General features: G+C 33.4%; 1 protein-coding gene across 15 annotated transcripts in view; it reads right to left on the bottom strand.

Moving 5' to 3' along the window:
- PHF20L1 (PHD finger protein 20 like 1) overlaps positions 1 to 15,329 on the bottom strand; it is an 84,815-nt gene that overhangs the window by 38,198 nt on the left and 31,288 nt on the right. For 14 of the 15 annotated variants that reach the window (XM_033843292.2, XM_033843280.2, XM_033843283.2 and 11 more), the window contains 5 exons: positions 13,312 to 13,394; positions 9,529 to 9,781; positions 7,194 to 7,382; positions 6,726 to 6,932; positions 178 to 234 (listed from right to left, as the gene is read on the bottom strand). In XM_033843292.2, the coding sequence (XP_033699183.1) occupies positions 178 to 234; positions 6,726 to 6,932; positions 7,194 to 7,382; positions 9,529 to 9,781; positions 13,312 to 13,394 (789 nt within the window). Of the gene's footprint in view, positions 1 to 177; positions 235 to 6,725; positions 6,933 to 7,193; positions 7,383 to 9,528; positions 9,782 to 13,305; positions 13,395 to 15,329 lie in introns of those variants that run through there. The other variant, XM_073794773.1, reaches the window with a different exon arrangement.

Raw genomic sequence — 15,329 nt, 5'->3', positions numbered from 1 at the left:
CAAGATATGTATTTAAGAAATCACATATTTGGAGCCGAATAATACTAATAAACACTAAAACAGATGATCACTTACACCTAAAGGAGCACTAACAGGTAAAAAGTAAGGGACAGACTATGTCCTCCCACTGCCAAGCCATCTATAGCCTTTTGCTTAAAGATTACTTTCTGTTCATACCAAATGTAGTTGAGCTTTTTTCTTCCAATTTCACTTTTTTTTCTGTTTTCGATATTCCTGCAGGTTTAGGGGAAAAATATGTAAGTTTAGTCAGAAAGGATTAAAAGTATGGGACAATGTTTTAAATTACAATTGCTCACAAAACTCTACCTAAGACTCTTTTCCCCTAAAGGTCTACATTATTTTATTGCCTGAACTAGTAACAAAGAAGTGGGATTTATTACTTCAAAGGAATAATAAATTAAGAATGATTTTTGTTCCCTCAGACTACTCAGATTAGATTCCTAGTTCCACCATTTATTAGCTCACAGCCTCGAGTAAATCATTTAATCTCTCAGTGCTTCAGTTTCCTTATCTGCTAAATAGGACTAAGAGCATCATCTACCTCCTGTTGTTATCAGTATAAGGTGAGTCAAAATGTGTATTGATGAAATGCTTAGTGTCTGATAACTACTGTTTTTTTCTCACTTTCTCCTTTATGGTGGGGTAATAATTTGAGACTACATCAGTTCTAGAAATAGCATAAATATGGGTCTGAACATAAAAAAATGTTAGGATAAATGCACTAGGCAATCAGTTAAGATCAACTTTGGCATCACAGCCTTTGGCAGTCCATGTTGAAATGCACTCCAGTGGTAGGTCCACGTAACATTTCTGCTCCTGTGACAATTATGACAAAATGCTATTCCAGTCATCCAAATGAAATATTAAATTTCACATTAAATTATACTGGTTTTCAACAATCTGCATAAAATTTTTAAACTAATATTTAACCTCTGTTGCCTAGAACAAACTTGTACCTTTGAACTTCATCATGAATGTGTTATTAGGTAACGATAAAAGCCAAAACAGAATTATTCTATAAATTATTTTGGTCTTTATCCAAATGTAAGATATAAAGGCTTATTATCACATACAAAATATTCAACCTTAGTGGCACTTAGGTTTTATTACCTAATAGTCCAAAATACATTTTTAAACCAATAGTGTACCTCATGAACTGTGCTGCTGACACAGACACACTTAACCAAGCTTCTCAACTCATATTCAACCACTGCCAATGCTAATATCTTATGTGTGTATAGGGTTAATCTAAGAAAAACACTCTAGTGCATTTAAAATACACTTTCAGTCTATTAAATTATGCTTTAATATCACAGTTATGAGTTCTTTGATTTTTAAATCACTGCAGTACAGTATCAAAAAAGCTAGCACTTTATTCATCTTACTGCAAATAATTTACATAATTTAAATAAAACACAATAAAAATGTAAAAATACCACTCAACTTGAATTAAATGCTAATAAGGCTCTAATAATTAAGTTTCAAATTAAGTAAATATATTGATAATCTCCATGACAAAAAGATTTCTTATGACAAAAAAATGAAAAGGACATCAGAGCAAAGAGAAATACAATTAAACTTCCTTATTATCAAAACTGTTGAACAAATGCCTCACTTAAACTGTTAATTTACTAATTACTGTTTACTACAATCAATGCCATGAAAATTCCACAAATTTGACACAATTTTCTTGAAAATGACAAGGCATTTACAACGGAAACAGTAAGAGATTTGCTTTCTAAATCCTCTGTGATAGTAGAGCTATACCAGAAGCAGCCCTTGATCATGATTATTGCCTTGTAGGTCCCTCCCTAATCCCCAGGAGCACTGAATCTCCAGAGTGAAAGGTGGAGCAAGGCCAGAATCCCCTGGGGTGATTCAAATGGAAGGAACTGCCTTACAGGGCTGCCTTTCCTGACTAGAATGTGTGGGATCCCTCAGGTACTTGGAAGACAAGTAAAATGGTCCTGAACCTCAGCTCCAGAAAACAGGTCAGCACAGCAGAACAGATTCAGTAACTAGCAGAGTGCTTTCAGGAGGACCAGTTCTAGATTGTTTTCACATGTTCTGGTGGGTCCCAAACCTTTATATTTCTTAACTGATAAAATTTTGCAAGTAAAATTGGGGAACTGAGAAAGGCTTATCAACATTTTACACAATTAAGGATATTAAAATAAATATTCCTATATGCAATAATGGCAGGACTTTAAAAAACACCCATGCCCAAATAGAAAAAAAAATAGATCTATTCAAGAATTCTACAAAAGAATCAATTTCATTTTATGAGAAGTTCTCTACATTGTCCTTATTTCACCAGGCACTAGAATTTGGGAACCAAAGTACGTGGATATTAGTTTACAGAATACTGGTTTTTACACTAAATTTTATCAACAGAACATTTTCGTCAAACAAAATGTTATGTAATATTCCAATACATAATACAACCACCCCCCGCCAAATGAAAAACACAATAAAAAAACTGAATGGAGCGCTTTAGATTAAAGCAAGAGTGACAGATCTCTGAGCCACGCCTGCTTTCACATCCTGCAAGGCGCAGTAATGTGGAGAGGTTTTGGCAGTGTGCGAAATATCTGATTCTCCTGGCAAAAAAGGCGGCTATCCCTGAGACTCTCCATGGAAACCCCAGGCTCTGTACAAGCCATGAACATCTGCTGTGGGGTGGAGGGAGATTACGGAGTCTCTGGTTGTAGTTCTGTTTTGTACAATTCTGGAAAAAAACTGAAAAACACTTTAAAACAAAAAGGCTTTTTAGAAAGTAAATGTGAAATTGGTGTCCCCACAAGTCAGAATGTGACTGTTATTGTCTCACCCGTCCATACACTAAGCTTCCATATTTTAACTCCTTGAAGGGCTCAGAGTAATTCAGTATTTGTTATATCAGTACATATATCCAGTAGATAAATAAGAAAACTAGTTAACATCCCAGTTAGCAACAGAACTAACACTCTATCCTTACCTAAAACTGGTTGGCTCTGTTAGAGAAAGTATTCTGATAATAAAATAAAAACAAAGGCATCGATTTTTACAAGGGCACCAATGACTGTTTTTGGTAATGAGGGCGGCAGGGCAGTAGTATTCTTAACCTTGATTAGTCATATTCTATGCATGCTTCCCAGTGGAAGAATGCAGAGGATTAGGGCAAGTTCATTATCTATACTGGAAAAACAAGTGTTAACCTATTAAGAACACATGTATATAATAATTGGATAATTTGCATAATCTCATTAATTCTTTACCATGACTGTGATATGAGCATGCACATACCACTCACACGAAAAAGTAAAACTCTAAGTCTGTTAAACTATTTCACAGTTAATGACTAACATCCTCATCATTCTTAATACCCCCAAAATTCCAATTTGAAAAAAATACCCCCAGAAAATGTCTTTGATACAAGTTCTGGTAAATAATGCTTTCTACAGAAGTTTTAAAATTCAACAGTAACAAAATTTACTTTTATAATTAACATGAAACAAACCAAGCAAACAGATTAAAAAATTAAAAAGAAAGAAGAAACAAAAACAAAACTCCTGGTACTTTGACTGCAGATGGAAGACAACTTGGGAAGCAGACAGAAGGCCAACAAATACTACGAAACAGTTTCGAGAGGGTAGCTAACAAAAGTGTTGAGAGAAAAAAGCACGCAGACCACTGAGAATTTCAGTGCAAGTCAGACAGGTTCACAAGGTTTTAATCAAAAGATGTCCAATTAGAACATGACCTGAATTCCATTACTTCCCTCAAAAAACAAAAAATGAAAAGGGGTAATAGAAATAAATCAGAATCCCCCCCAAACCCCGCATTCAAATGCTGTGACTGTGTTCAACCCTCTAACAAATGGACTTCCAGTAATTAACATTTAAATCCATGCATTTCCTTGATTTAAGCAATTAAAGTTGCCAGTTATCACCATACTTAAGATGATCCTCATTTTTCAACAAACTTACAAATACATCACATTATAAATCCAAACTCCTCTCTACCTTTCACTTTTCCAGCAAACTATCTTACAACTTTGACTTTCTCAAAGAGTTTTCGAATACTTAAAAAGGAAAAAAATATGGTGCCTTCCCTCTACCTCAGTACATTTTTTAACCATTATGAGAAACAAGAACCACACCCCAATGATAATTAGCTACATCTCCACAAATATACTAGAAATTCTGGGGGAAAAACGAAAAACCACTAGGCTAGTACTCTGATTAGACACAAAATCACTGGAATTAAAGATTTCCATGTATAATCACTACTTTGACATTTTAGGATACATCATTCAACTAAGATAACTTAGTTATTATACAGCTATTTACATTCATCTATCTTTCAGGCTTGTTACTATTGCTATATAAAAGAAAATACAAACGTTTTCAAATGCACATCTAAAAATAAATTCCCCGGGCTTCCCTGGTGGTGCAGTGGTTAAGTATCTGCCTGCCAATGCTGGGTACACAGGTTCAAGCCCTGGTCTGGGAAGATCCCACGTGCCGCAGAGCAACTAAGCCCGTGTGCCACAACTACCGAGCCTGCACTCTAGAGCCCATGAGCCACAACTACTGAGCCCACGTGCCTAGTGCCCATGCTCCGCAACAAAAGAAGTCACCGCGATGAGAAGCCCACGTGCAGCAAGGAAGACCCGAAGCAGCCAAAAGTAAATAAATTAAATACATAAATTAAAAATATACACATTGGGGGCTTCCTTGGTGGCCCAGTGGTTGAGAATCTGCCTGCCAATGCAGGGGACATGGGTTCGAGCCCTGGTCTGGGAAGATCCCACATACCATAGAGCAACTGGGCCCGTGAGCCACAACGACTGAGCCTGCGCGTCTGGAGTCTGTGCTCTGCAACGAGAGGCCATGATAGTGAGAGGCCCGCGCACCGCAATGAAGAGTGGCCCCCGCTCACCGCAACTAGAGAAAGCCCTCGCACAGAAACAAAGACCCAACACAACAAAAAATACATTAAAAAAAAATATATATATATATATATACACACACATACATTTTAAAAACTAATGACTTTATCATTTAAAAAAATAAATAAATAAAAATAAATTCCCCAATGAATATATCTTTTTTTTTTTTTTGCGGTATGCGGGCCTCTCACTGCTGTGGCCTCTCCCGTCGCGGAGCACAGTCTCCGGACATGCAGGCTCAGCGGCCATGGTTCACGGGCCCAGCCGCTCCGCGGCATGTGGGATCCTCCTGGACCGGGGCACAAACCCGCGTCCCCCGCATCGGCAGGCGGACTCTCAACCACTGCACCACCAGGAAAGCCCAATATATATCATTTTAACTTGAACATATTTTTCATATATTCAGTACAGCAAAAAATTCCAGATTGTTAAAGGACTCATAAGAACTTCACCAGGAAAAGTATCTCAAAGGGTTAAAGGTAATTCAGAAATCTTGTGAAAACTGCGAAAAGAAAAATTAATCACCCTACAGATAGAAGGGGCTTAGAAATTGTCCAAAGACAATGGATCAGTTTTGGGAAATGACAAGAAATGTTTCAAAGCCTACAAATCTTCAAATTTGGGCTCTGATTTTTTTAAAACAAGATATGGAAACACTATCATGTACAAAATAACTTCAATCTTTTATTGATTAATGGAATTGTAGAACACTGTATGTTTAATATTAGTTACACTTTCACTTTGAAAGAAGGAACAAGAAGGTAACAGCAGTAATATAAGAAGTATGCTTAAGTTACTTCAGTCATTTTATTTTAATATACACCACCACCAGAAAAGAGCAAGCTCTATTTTATACTTCACCCAAGGATTTGATAAAGTGGTTTCAGAGAAGATACTACTAAAATCGATTATCCCAATACTCTCTGGCTGCTAATCAAAAAACAGTTTTATGTTTTTCCCTACTTCTGAACTGACTCAATTCACCTTATTTATCCATCTACTGATAATTCCAAATTAGTAATTTACTGGAAAAGCATTTGAAATTAGTATTTGCCTTTTTTTTTCTTTTACTCTAGGGGCTCTTTGGTTGAGGTTAAAATTCTATAAAACTTCCAAGTAAAACAATGTAACCATATAAGGGAAATATAAATAAATATAAATCTAATATTCTGTTAGATTAAAACATCAACTTGATAAAATACCTCCGCACGATTTCAGATTACAATAAGTGTCATAAAATCATCAAAAAATGTCTTACTGAGTAGGGCTGATTTTACACATTAGACTCCCAAAATAACATTACAACAAATTACATTTAAATTTTGGAGATTCTGCTCCAAAATATGGGATTATATGTAAGATACAGGTATATAAATCAATTTAAGCTAAGTGTTTCTTAAATATTAAATTCTATTAAATCCTTAAACCTAAGTATTGAGCCCATTAAGTTATTTTCTGGCTTCAAAACCAAGAAACTTCTGTAATTATATTTAGCTCTAATAATTCCTATTTAGTGGAAACAGGATATAAGAAAGAAGTAGGGAGAAGGAAGTAGATTAAAGTGACAAAATAAGAAGTATATCCAGAGAATACGATAGTAAATGGTCACACAAAAGGACGTTAAACAGACTGAGAAACCCTATCTTCCACAGATGTTATGGAGAAGTATTTATAAAGAGGAACTACATATTAAAATAATGTAATTATACATCAAACTGTTTTTACTGTATAAATGCAAGCCTAGCTAACTTGTAAAATGAATCTTTTTTACCTGATGCTGTTGGAGCTCCTCTTCCATCAGTTACTGCTTTGGAAGAAAGATTTGTAAGCATCTGTGTATCTTCCTTTTCTGCCCTGGGGCATTCATTATGGTAAGAGGGATCTGGGGCTAGCGGTGCTGTAACTTCCGAACCACGACTTAAGTCAAGAGGGAGACAGGGTCCCAGTTTCTCAAGTGACAAATGTGCAACATCAGGCACTACACAAAATAAAGAATGTAATATGTTAATATAAATACACTGTCTCGGTTAATATCCATGTGGATTAAAATGTTATATAAATTAAACAGTGCCTGGAAATAAAGAAGGCACGAAATAAATACTTGTAGAATTAAATGAAGTGCTTATAAGTCCAAAGGTTGTTAAGGAAAAAGCAGAAATTTCTTAATATTTTAATAATCTTTATCTCAGTGTTTTGTCTTCTTTTATGTTTGGTTCTATAGAAAAGCAATATACATTACCCTCTGGTACTGAAGACTCTTGCTGATTTTGAGAACTGATGGAGAATACTTTCCCATCAGTGGCTGGAGAGGGAGGAGAAACCTTTTCTACAGAATCATCAGGCATGGGCAAGGTGGCTAAACGCTGAGATCTTCTTCTCCGCTCACTATGCTTGAAAGGTCTAGGGGGGTTCACAGGCTGTGGAGGACCTAGAAAAAGATCTTCAATGTTCACGAAGCAGATACATGCCAGGATCATCTTATAATACTTAAGGAGAAAAATGGGAAAAATGATTCAAATTCTGCCCTCTGATGTTGTAAGGTATCCACAAGGAACGGCATGTTCCAAAAGTAATCAAAGGCAAAAACTGCCCCCATTCACAAGGGTTAATCAAAACTTCTAAAATCTAAAGCCTACTAGAACCAAAAGAAAATAACATGGAACATTAATTTCAGGTAGTTTCCCAAGTAACAGACTACAGTTAATTCTCTAATTGCAGATCCTTGTTAGTTGCCATTTTTCCTTTGGGAAAATAATCTCTGTATAGCCAAAGATTAAAAAAAATACATATATATATATATATATATGTGTGTGTGTATATATATATATATATATATATATATATATATGTCCCTTTTGCTACATTACAAATCTAGAAACTCTAAGAAAAAAAAGGCAGGGGCATAGGTGACAAAAATCTGACATGCATTGTAGAGTTAGTGCTTTACTTGCCAAAGTAAAACTAATGTAAGTAATTTTATCCCACCCTCATTCCCGCAAATGGATTTTTATAAACATATATTTGGGCCTGATTCATTAAAAAAAATTGAACACAAACAACTTTAAGGACTCATTATGGGCAAAACCCGAGGATTTTTAAAGAATATGACACTGTTCTTGCCCTCGTGTGTTTTTTATTTTGTTTTAAAAAACTAACTTGGTGAGCCATTTGAGCATCTTCTAGCTATGTATTAACAGAAGTTTGGAAATTTTTTTTTTTAACCTTTCATTTTCTTCTTTCTACACGGCATGTAAATATGTTTGATGATTTAGAACAGGCAGGACTACATAAGCCAATATATGCATGTTAATTTAGCAGGAGGAAATGAGTAGTTTAAAAAGGTTGACGCTTTGGGTATTTAAAAATAATTTTACAAAAGTCAAAATGGAAAAGACATGGTGATAATTGAAAAAAAAAAGAATAAAATTCAATTGCTGTAACACTGGTCATAATACCAAAATACAAAACAATTGCAAAATAAAATACGTATCAATGTCATGTGACACTGTAGTGACTACTAATGATATTATTTCATGATAAATGCCATAATGAAATGAAGCTTATAAAGAAACAGTTGAGTTTTTCTGTTTCCATCATTTCTACTCATTTATTAAAAAGAACCAAAACAAAACAAAGAAGTACCAAAACCTGATCAAAAATTGAAAAACATGGTTTGGCAAAAAGAATATAGCAATGGAATGCAAGAGGAAGTTAATATATTTGATTGATAGACGTCTTCTCAATGTCACCATTTTTAATTGTTGTGGAAGATATGATATGGAGAAGTTCATGAGGAAATGTGTCATATTCATTTAATAATCAGGTTACTAATTCATTCACTGTATAAACAGCAAAATTATCTTTTACCCGGTGACTTTTCAGGTAATTATTTTTCATATGTCTCTAACTTAGAATACTAAAACATGAGAAACACACAGTCAACACAAATCTTGTCTTATATATATCCAAACCCATGTCAATAGGCTATTTAAAAAAGACCAAGTTAACTCTTGAAAAATTAGTGGTATTGAAACAGTAAAATCTTTAAATATAAGATCAAGGAAGCAATCTTCTTCTTTCATCAGTAAGATTAAACTGAAGTTTGCACCCTAAATCCTACAATAAGAACTGAATAAAATGTATTGCCGAAGAGGGTACAGACAACTGGGGACAGTAACTAAATCTATCCATAAGAATAGTCTTAGGAGTTCAGGAAAACATCCACTATGGGTCTTTTTGTATCTCATAATGGTTTTGTTCTGTTTTTTTGTAATGAATCAGGCCTCTCATTGTGCTTGGATTATTAGTTGAGGAGAGTCAAACTACAGTGGAATTTGGTTATTAAATGCTAAGGTTTCTTAACCAGCAGTATAGTCACTGTACCTCTGTACAATACATCAGTCAGAAATGTAAATGGGTTTTGCCCCTAAAATAGTTTCAAGTCTTCCCTATCATATCCACTTAAGTTTGAATTTTTAAAATGCAACTTCATAAAAATACAATATAACTACAACCAAACTGTTTTTAATGTATCTTATAGGATAAGTAACTATTTTTTAAAAATCTGTGCTCACTAGTTTTATTTATCATTGAAGAAGAAAGCTGAGATACAAGCGTCAAATCCTCGACTTGTATTAATTCTGGGGAAAGTGGTGATTTAGGGGGTTTTATACACCCAGAAGAATCTCCAGATTCATGTTTGCATTTCTTGCTGCGAGCCTTCCCTGAAGACAAAGTTGAGGATAACAGTGCAGGTTTCTGAGTGTTGGCAGAACTGCTAATGTCAGCTTCATTTTTTTTCTGACTTTGAGGTTTAGGTGAAATCGCCTGAATAAATAATAAAAAATTGATATTTTTATTTTGGTTTCTTCATTTTTGTTGTTTTCTATTTTGACTGTTAAGCATCTTTAGTATCCAAAAACATTGTTAAGCAACATATAACATTTCTATTACAAATGAAAAACCAAAAAGAACCCCACAAATTATTAACTAAAAGTTGAATAGGCTGTCTTTAAAGGGATGCTGTCAACTTGTAGTCTAAATTCAGGTTTTTTAAAATGTATTATTTATAATATTCTCAGAAATAAAATGTTATCTTACTGGACAAATATGTTCCGTATTGAGTTAAAATATACCTCTTTTGACACCATAATTACCAATGACATTGATAATAATTAGGTAAATAAACAGCATTTTCAAGTTTTAGAGCATTGGAAGAATACATTTAAGCTTCTGACTTTCAGATTTTTTTTTTATAAAATAATTTCCTTTATCGAGTTCAATGCAGAGGTTTAAGTAGACAATTTCCCTTTAAAGAAAGATCTCAACAGGAAAACAATGATCAAATTAACGAAACATTATCTTTAACTCATTTTAATGCTGAAAGCTAGAGTTTCATAAGCATAATGCATCATGAAATCAAAGCCACCAGCAATACAGAGTTAAAAGACTAAAAAACAATACAAAACAAGCAACAACAACAAGAACAAAAAAAAAAAAAACAAGGAGTAAAACCAAGTGTAAGTTAAAAACATTGGATTTAAAAACAAAATACGTCGCATTCTTAGATGAGAGTTTTTACCTTCTTCCTGCCAACTGATACTTTTAAAAAAAAATTAGAACTTTGTCAGTTCTTTCATAAAGAATATCTTCATTCATTTGGCAGTAAAATGTCCTACATATGTAAAACTATATGTGAATGTGTCCTAAGACATCAGAGAACAGCCACATTAGATGGATTTGCAATCTACGGTGTTGGAATGCCTATACTGTATCTCTTTTTGATATATGTTATCTGAGAGCAAAGTATGAGATACACTTTTTTAAAAAAAACCTATACTAGAATAGGTTTTTATAAAGAACCAAACTACTAGCTCTATGAACAACATGCTTGTCCCCAAGATACCTTTTTACTTCCATATCTTTTGTGAGGGATGACCATCAGGTCTGCAGTCTGCAGTTCTCTGGAATATGGAAGATCATTGTCTGGGGACCAAACAGCTTTCTGTTCCCACTAAAAATATTTATAAAGCGCTCAAATTTTGGTGGAAAAAAAGTGAATATTTGGTATTAAGTATGGCACCTTTGTGCTACAGATGGCATGTTGGACATACCACATAAAGGGCTGGTGTCAAGTGTCTCATTCATTGAGTTGTCATTTCTATTCTTGAATTTACTCATTACACATGTGTATAAGTGCAGATTAATCATTTGAAAAAAAAAAACTCCATATGCAGAAAGGATTCCTAAGCTTATCATAAAAGGTGTTGCCAGAAAAGTAATTAGAGCCATTACTTGTAAATAAACAATTTTATTGTTCATCTTCACATATGTGAGAGACATCACTACAGCATCCATTACTCTCAAGTTACAAAGTTATAAAACAAGATTTTAATACTTAAATTAATATCTGGATAAGGTGCTTAACCGCTAAACAAGGACAAATTAACATTTTTTAAAACTTACTGAATTATGCATCTAATGCAGGTTTTATCCAAAAGTAAATATAACATGACAATTCCCTAATACAATTAAATAATCTGTAATTAATAATCTGAGAACTGGGGTTCAAGACCACAGAGTTTGAGGTTTTTTTTAATGTAAATAAATAAATCCCTCAGGACAGTAAGTTTTGGCCTTAGGCCTGTTATAAATCTACGTCATGAGTGGCATTATTTTACTCATTAGGGCAACAGAGGTTAGTGACAATCTCTCTCCTTCAAGTCTATTGTTGATACCGAGATGTAATTAAGAATTTTATAACTCGGCTTTTTAACTTTGAAGAAGGGCAAACACTTAGCACAAAAATTAAGAGTATGGTTACAAAACATTTCACATTGAAATCAACCTGAATGAAAAAAAGGGGGGGAACAGCATCCTGTTCCTTAAAAATATAAAATAATTTACAAAGTTTTCATTAATGATCATTGGTCTCTTTGTTACAAAACTGGGAAGGACTCTCAAAATTTTTTTAATTATGTAAATAAAAACAGCCGAGTTACTCAATTTTTTTTCTTTGTTTTTTAAGCTCAGTTTCAAAATGTTGTACTTCTCTCTGAAATGGGCACTGCCCTCTACACTAACTTTCACATATAATAAATAATTTTCACAATCACATTCATCTCAGCAGGATTGTGCATAATAAAAGATTGACATTGTAATGAATTTTCCAGAAACATTTTATTACCCAAGTCCCTGATTTATTGCATTCTGAGAATACCATAAACAGTGGTGAAAATACAAAATATTGTTATATCTGGGACGTTGAATATAGTAATACACAGTAAAAAAGTCACTTAAAATTTGGTTGATATACTGACAATAACGGCAAAGACTTAACCGTTTGATGACCACAGAAAATCAGAAGGTATGATTCGCTGACATATTAATCAATTTAAAAGATCACTGATTCAATACAACATTAATGGAGGCACCAAAACAATGCACTGTTATCATATCAGGCCTAAAATAACCCTGAAAAACTCAATACAATATCAATTAAATTTGGACTGTTTTTTAAAACGCATATAGAGAAGAGCAACAGGTACTCATTTTAAAGTCTTCTTTATTAGGCTACTAATAAAGACAATTAAAATAATACAAAAAGGGTATATTAAAACTACATTAAGGCTCAGATTTTAAAACAGGAGAACCAAGGAAATCCAGTTATGGCTATTACTGTGTTCTTATAGTCTTACAGTGCCCAAGAAGGTAAGCCCTTAGAAAATGGAAAAGCATGCACAGTCCACTATATACAGGTATTGTGGGAATCTGAAGGTAGCCAAGGCAAAATCTAGCAACTGCAACCTTCACTTTTAAATTCCTCTATTAGGTGGTTTAAAGACAGACCCTTAATAGTTTAAAAAAATTTTTTTTGTAGTTATTAAAATATACATCCTAGCAAAAATGTATGGCTCATTGATCAATTCATAAAACACATAGTCAGTCTAACAACACCAATTGTTACAATATAAAAGAAACTTCTTACAAAAGAAGCTTTATTAGATGTCAAAAAACCCTGTTTTAACTCACAAATGAAAAGTATTTGTGTAAGGGTCTTTTTGTAAGCTAGTTAAATGTGATCCAGCTGGAAGCCTATACCCTGGGATGCCTGCCTCCAGGCCTTCAACTGTTGGGGGACAAAGGCTTTAATGCCAGCCTACTGAAAATAAACACTAATGAAGTCTGTAGTTTATCTGTATACCTTGGAGAAGGCAGAGTTAAAAATATAGCATCAATTAATTACCTTCCTATTCCCATATCTGATCAAAAGGGCAATTTCAATTATGTGGATACTATAGCTCCTTGATCATTCCAGTTGGGAACCTTGAAAAAAATCAAATGCTACCATTTCATACCTGCTCCAGCATTGGAGCCGTTTCACTGTTGTCTTCCTTTTTTTCAGCACCATCCACCCCAACAGCTTTGGATGCCAACAAACCTTGAGAAAAATTGTACAGAAATTGCTTATTAGAAAAAATATCGACTTTCACACTAATTAACTTCTCAAAAATTTTAGCAGTTGAAATCCCCTATACTTTTTTATAGAAAGTAAATACAACACTCTCAGAAATTTACTTGTCAAAAATACAAACACCCTTAATAATGGCTCAAGGGGCTGAATTAGAACTTGAGAGTTGCTTACACAATTAGTTTTTAAAATAAAAAAATTAACTAAAAATACCCTTTTAAAAAAATCACACATATACACATTTATTCTGTACAAATTTAAATTTCTATGGTTTAATGTCCCAAAACCTAAGATGGCTTAAATTGTTAATACTTAGGCTTTGTCTATAACTGAAATAAAATATGGAATTAATATTAAGATATAAGGAATCCTTCCAAACAACCAGAATATAAAATAAGATTGTTGTTGTTGTTGGATTATTAGTTAAAAAAATACTTCCAATTTTTTATTTCACCCGGATCCTTTAACCTAAGCTTTACAAGTTTGTTTCTATACCCAGCTGTAGCTTACCTTCTTACAAAAGTGGTGAAAACATGGATGCATCCATTTTATGTTAACGTAAAAGAGTACAGATCCTTCCTACAACATTTGAACTTACTTAATATTATAGCCTCATTCTACAATTAATGAAATACACTGGGAGTTCCAGTTTTCACCAATATATACCATTAATTCTGAATTTTAGAAGACAGAATATTTTATCTGGAGTATATATAATTAACTTTACAAGACATTAAAACTCTGCTTTAATTTAGAAATTACAGGCATTTACTTAGTCAAGATTCTTTGCTAAGCACCAGATAGGTACCCTCAATGGAATCAAATTTATTTGCTGCTTCTTATGGCCACCAAGCACATAAAAAGTCACCAAAAATCATTTTTGTGTCATTTCAAAGTCAGGCACACAAAACCTTGGCCTCAAAGGAAGCATGTTTAATAACTGACAAAATAACAGTAAACTTACTTCAGCAATTGTACCATTATATTATTAACGCTGTCTACATCATATTTAATAGGAGAAAAAAGGTGCCCCAAAATGCCACCTAACTTCGAGCTACCCTGTGGCAACATCACTTGACTTTTTCAGGTAACAATCTCAAAGATGTTAAGTAATCTAAGTGGAAATTCAAATATTAAAATTGTATTCTCAAAATAGTACTAGAGCCAAGTGTTAAATCAGGCAAAAGGCACCTTTCCATTATTAGATAATAAAGTTGAATATCTATCACTCAGAATTGTAATTCAAAACAGCAAAGGCTGAGAATAAAACAATGATTTTGATACAGCAGTGATTGGTATTAAAACTGCTATTTGGTGCAGTTTGACATAATTCATATTGCTCAAGTCCCACACAGTATTAAGTGTAGGTTTAAATGGAGGAAAAAAGACCCAATGTATAAGTAATTTTACAAAAATAGTTTATAAATCATAAATTCAATCCTAACTATAATAATAAAACTTTTGAACACATTTTTAGATGACTAAAAAAGATGTAGCACAGAATATTTCTTTAACATTTAAAGCTGCATTCACTAGGTTTTTCTTCTCTAGCTAATATTTCTGAGGTTAAATACTACTAAAAATAAAAAGAAAAATAATTAGGAAATTAGGTTCTTCTTTTGTAGGGAACTGAGTAGAGGCCCTACTTCGAAGGGGTACTCAAAGAGGACAAATATTTGCTATTCAATCTACTAAATACACTTTACGTTTTTCGTTTCCTTTCATATAGGTGGTGGAAATACTTTTAAATCATATCAATAGATGAAACAGATCACAACCTTCAAGAATTAATTGGAGGAAAATAAATACAAATGAAATTAATTTTTGTTATTTGCAAATATGTATTAATTATCAATATATTACTTATCAATATATTACTAACAAGTCCTCATCCAAATAAGATAT

This window comes from Tursiops truncatus, chromosome 17 (assembly GCF_011762595.2).
Source record: "Tursiops truncatus isolate mTurTru1 chromosome 17, mTurTru1.mat.Y, whole genome shotgun sequence".
Classification (NCBI taxonomy): Eukaryota; Metazoa; Chordata; class Mammalia; order Artiodactyla; family Delphinidae; genus Tursiops; species Tursiops truncatus.
The sequence above is the reverse complement of the archived record's forward strand: the minus strand, read 5'-3'. Positions and strand labels throughout refer to the sequence as shown.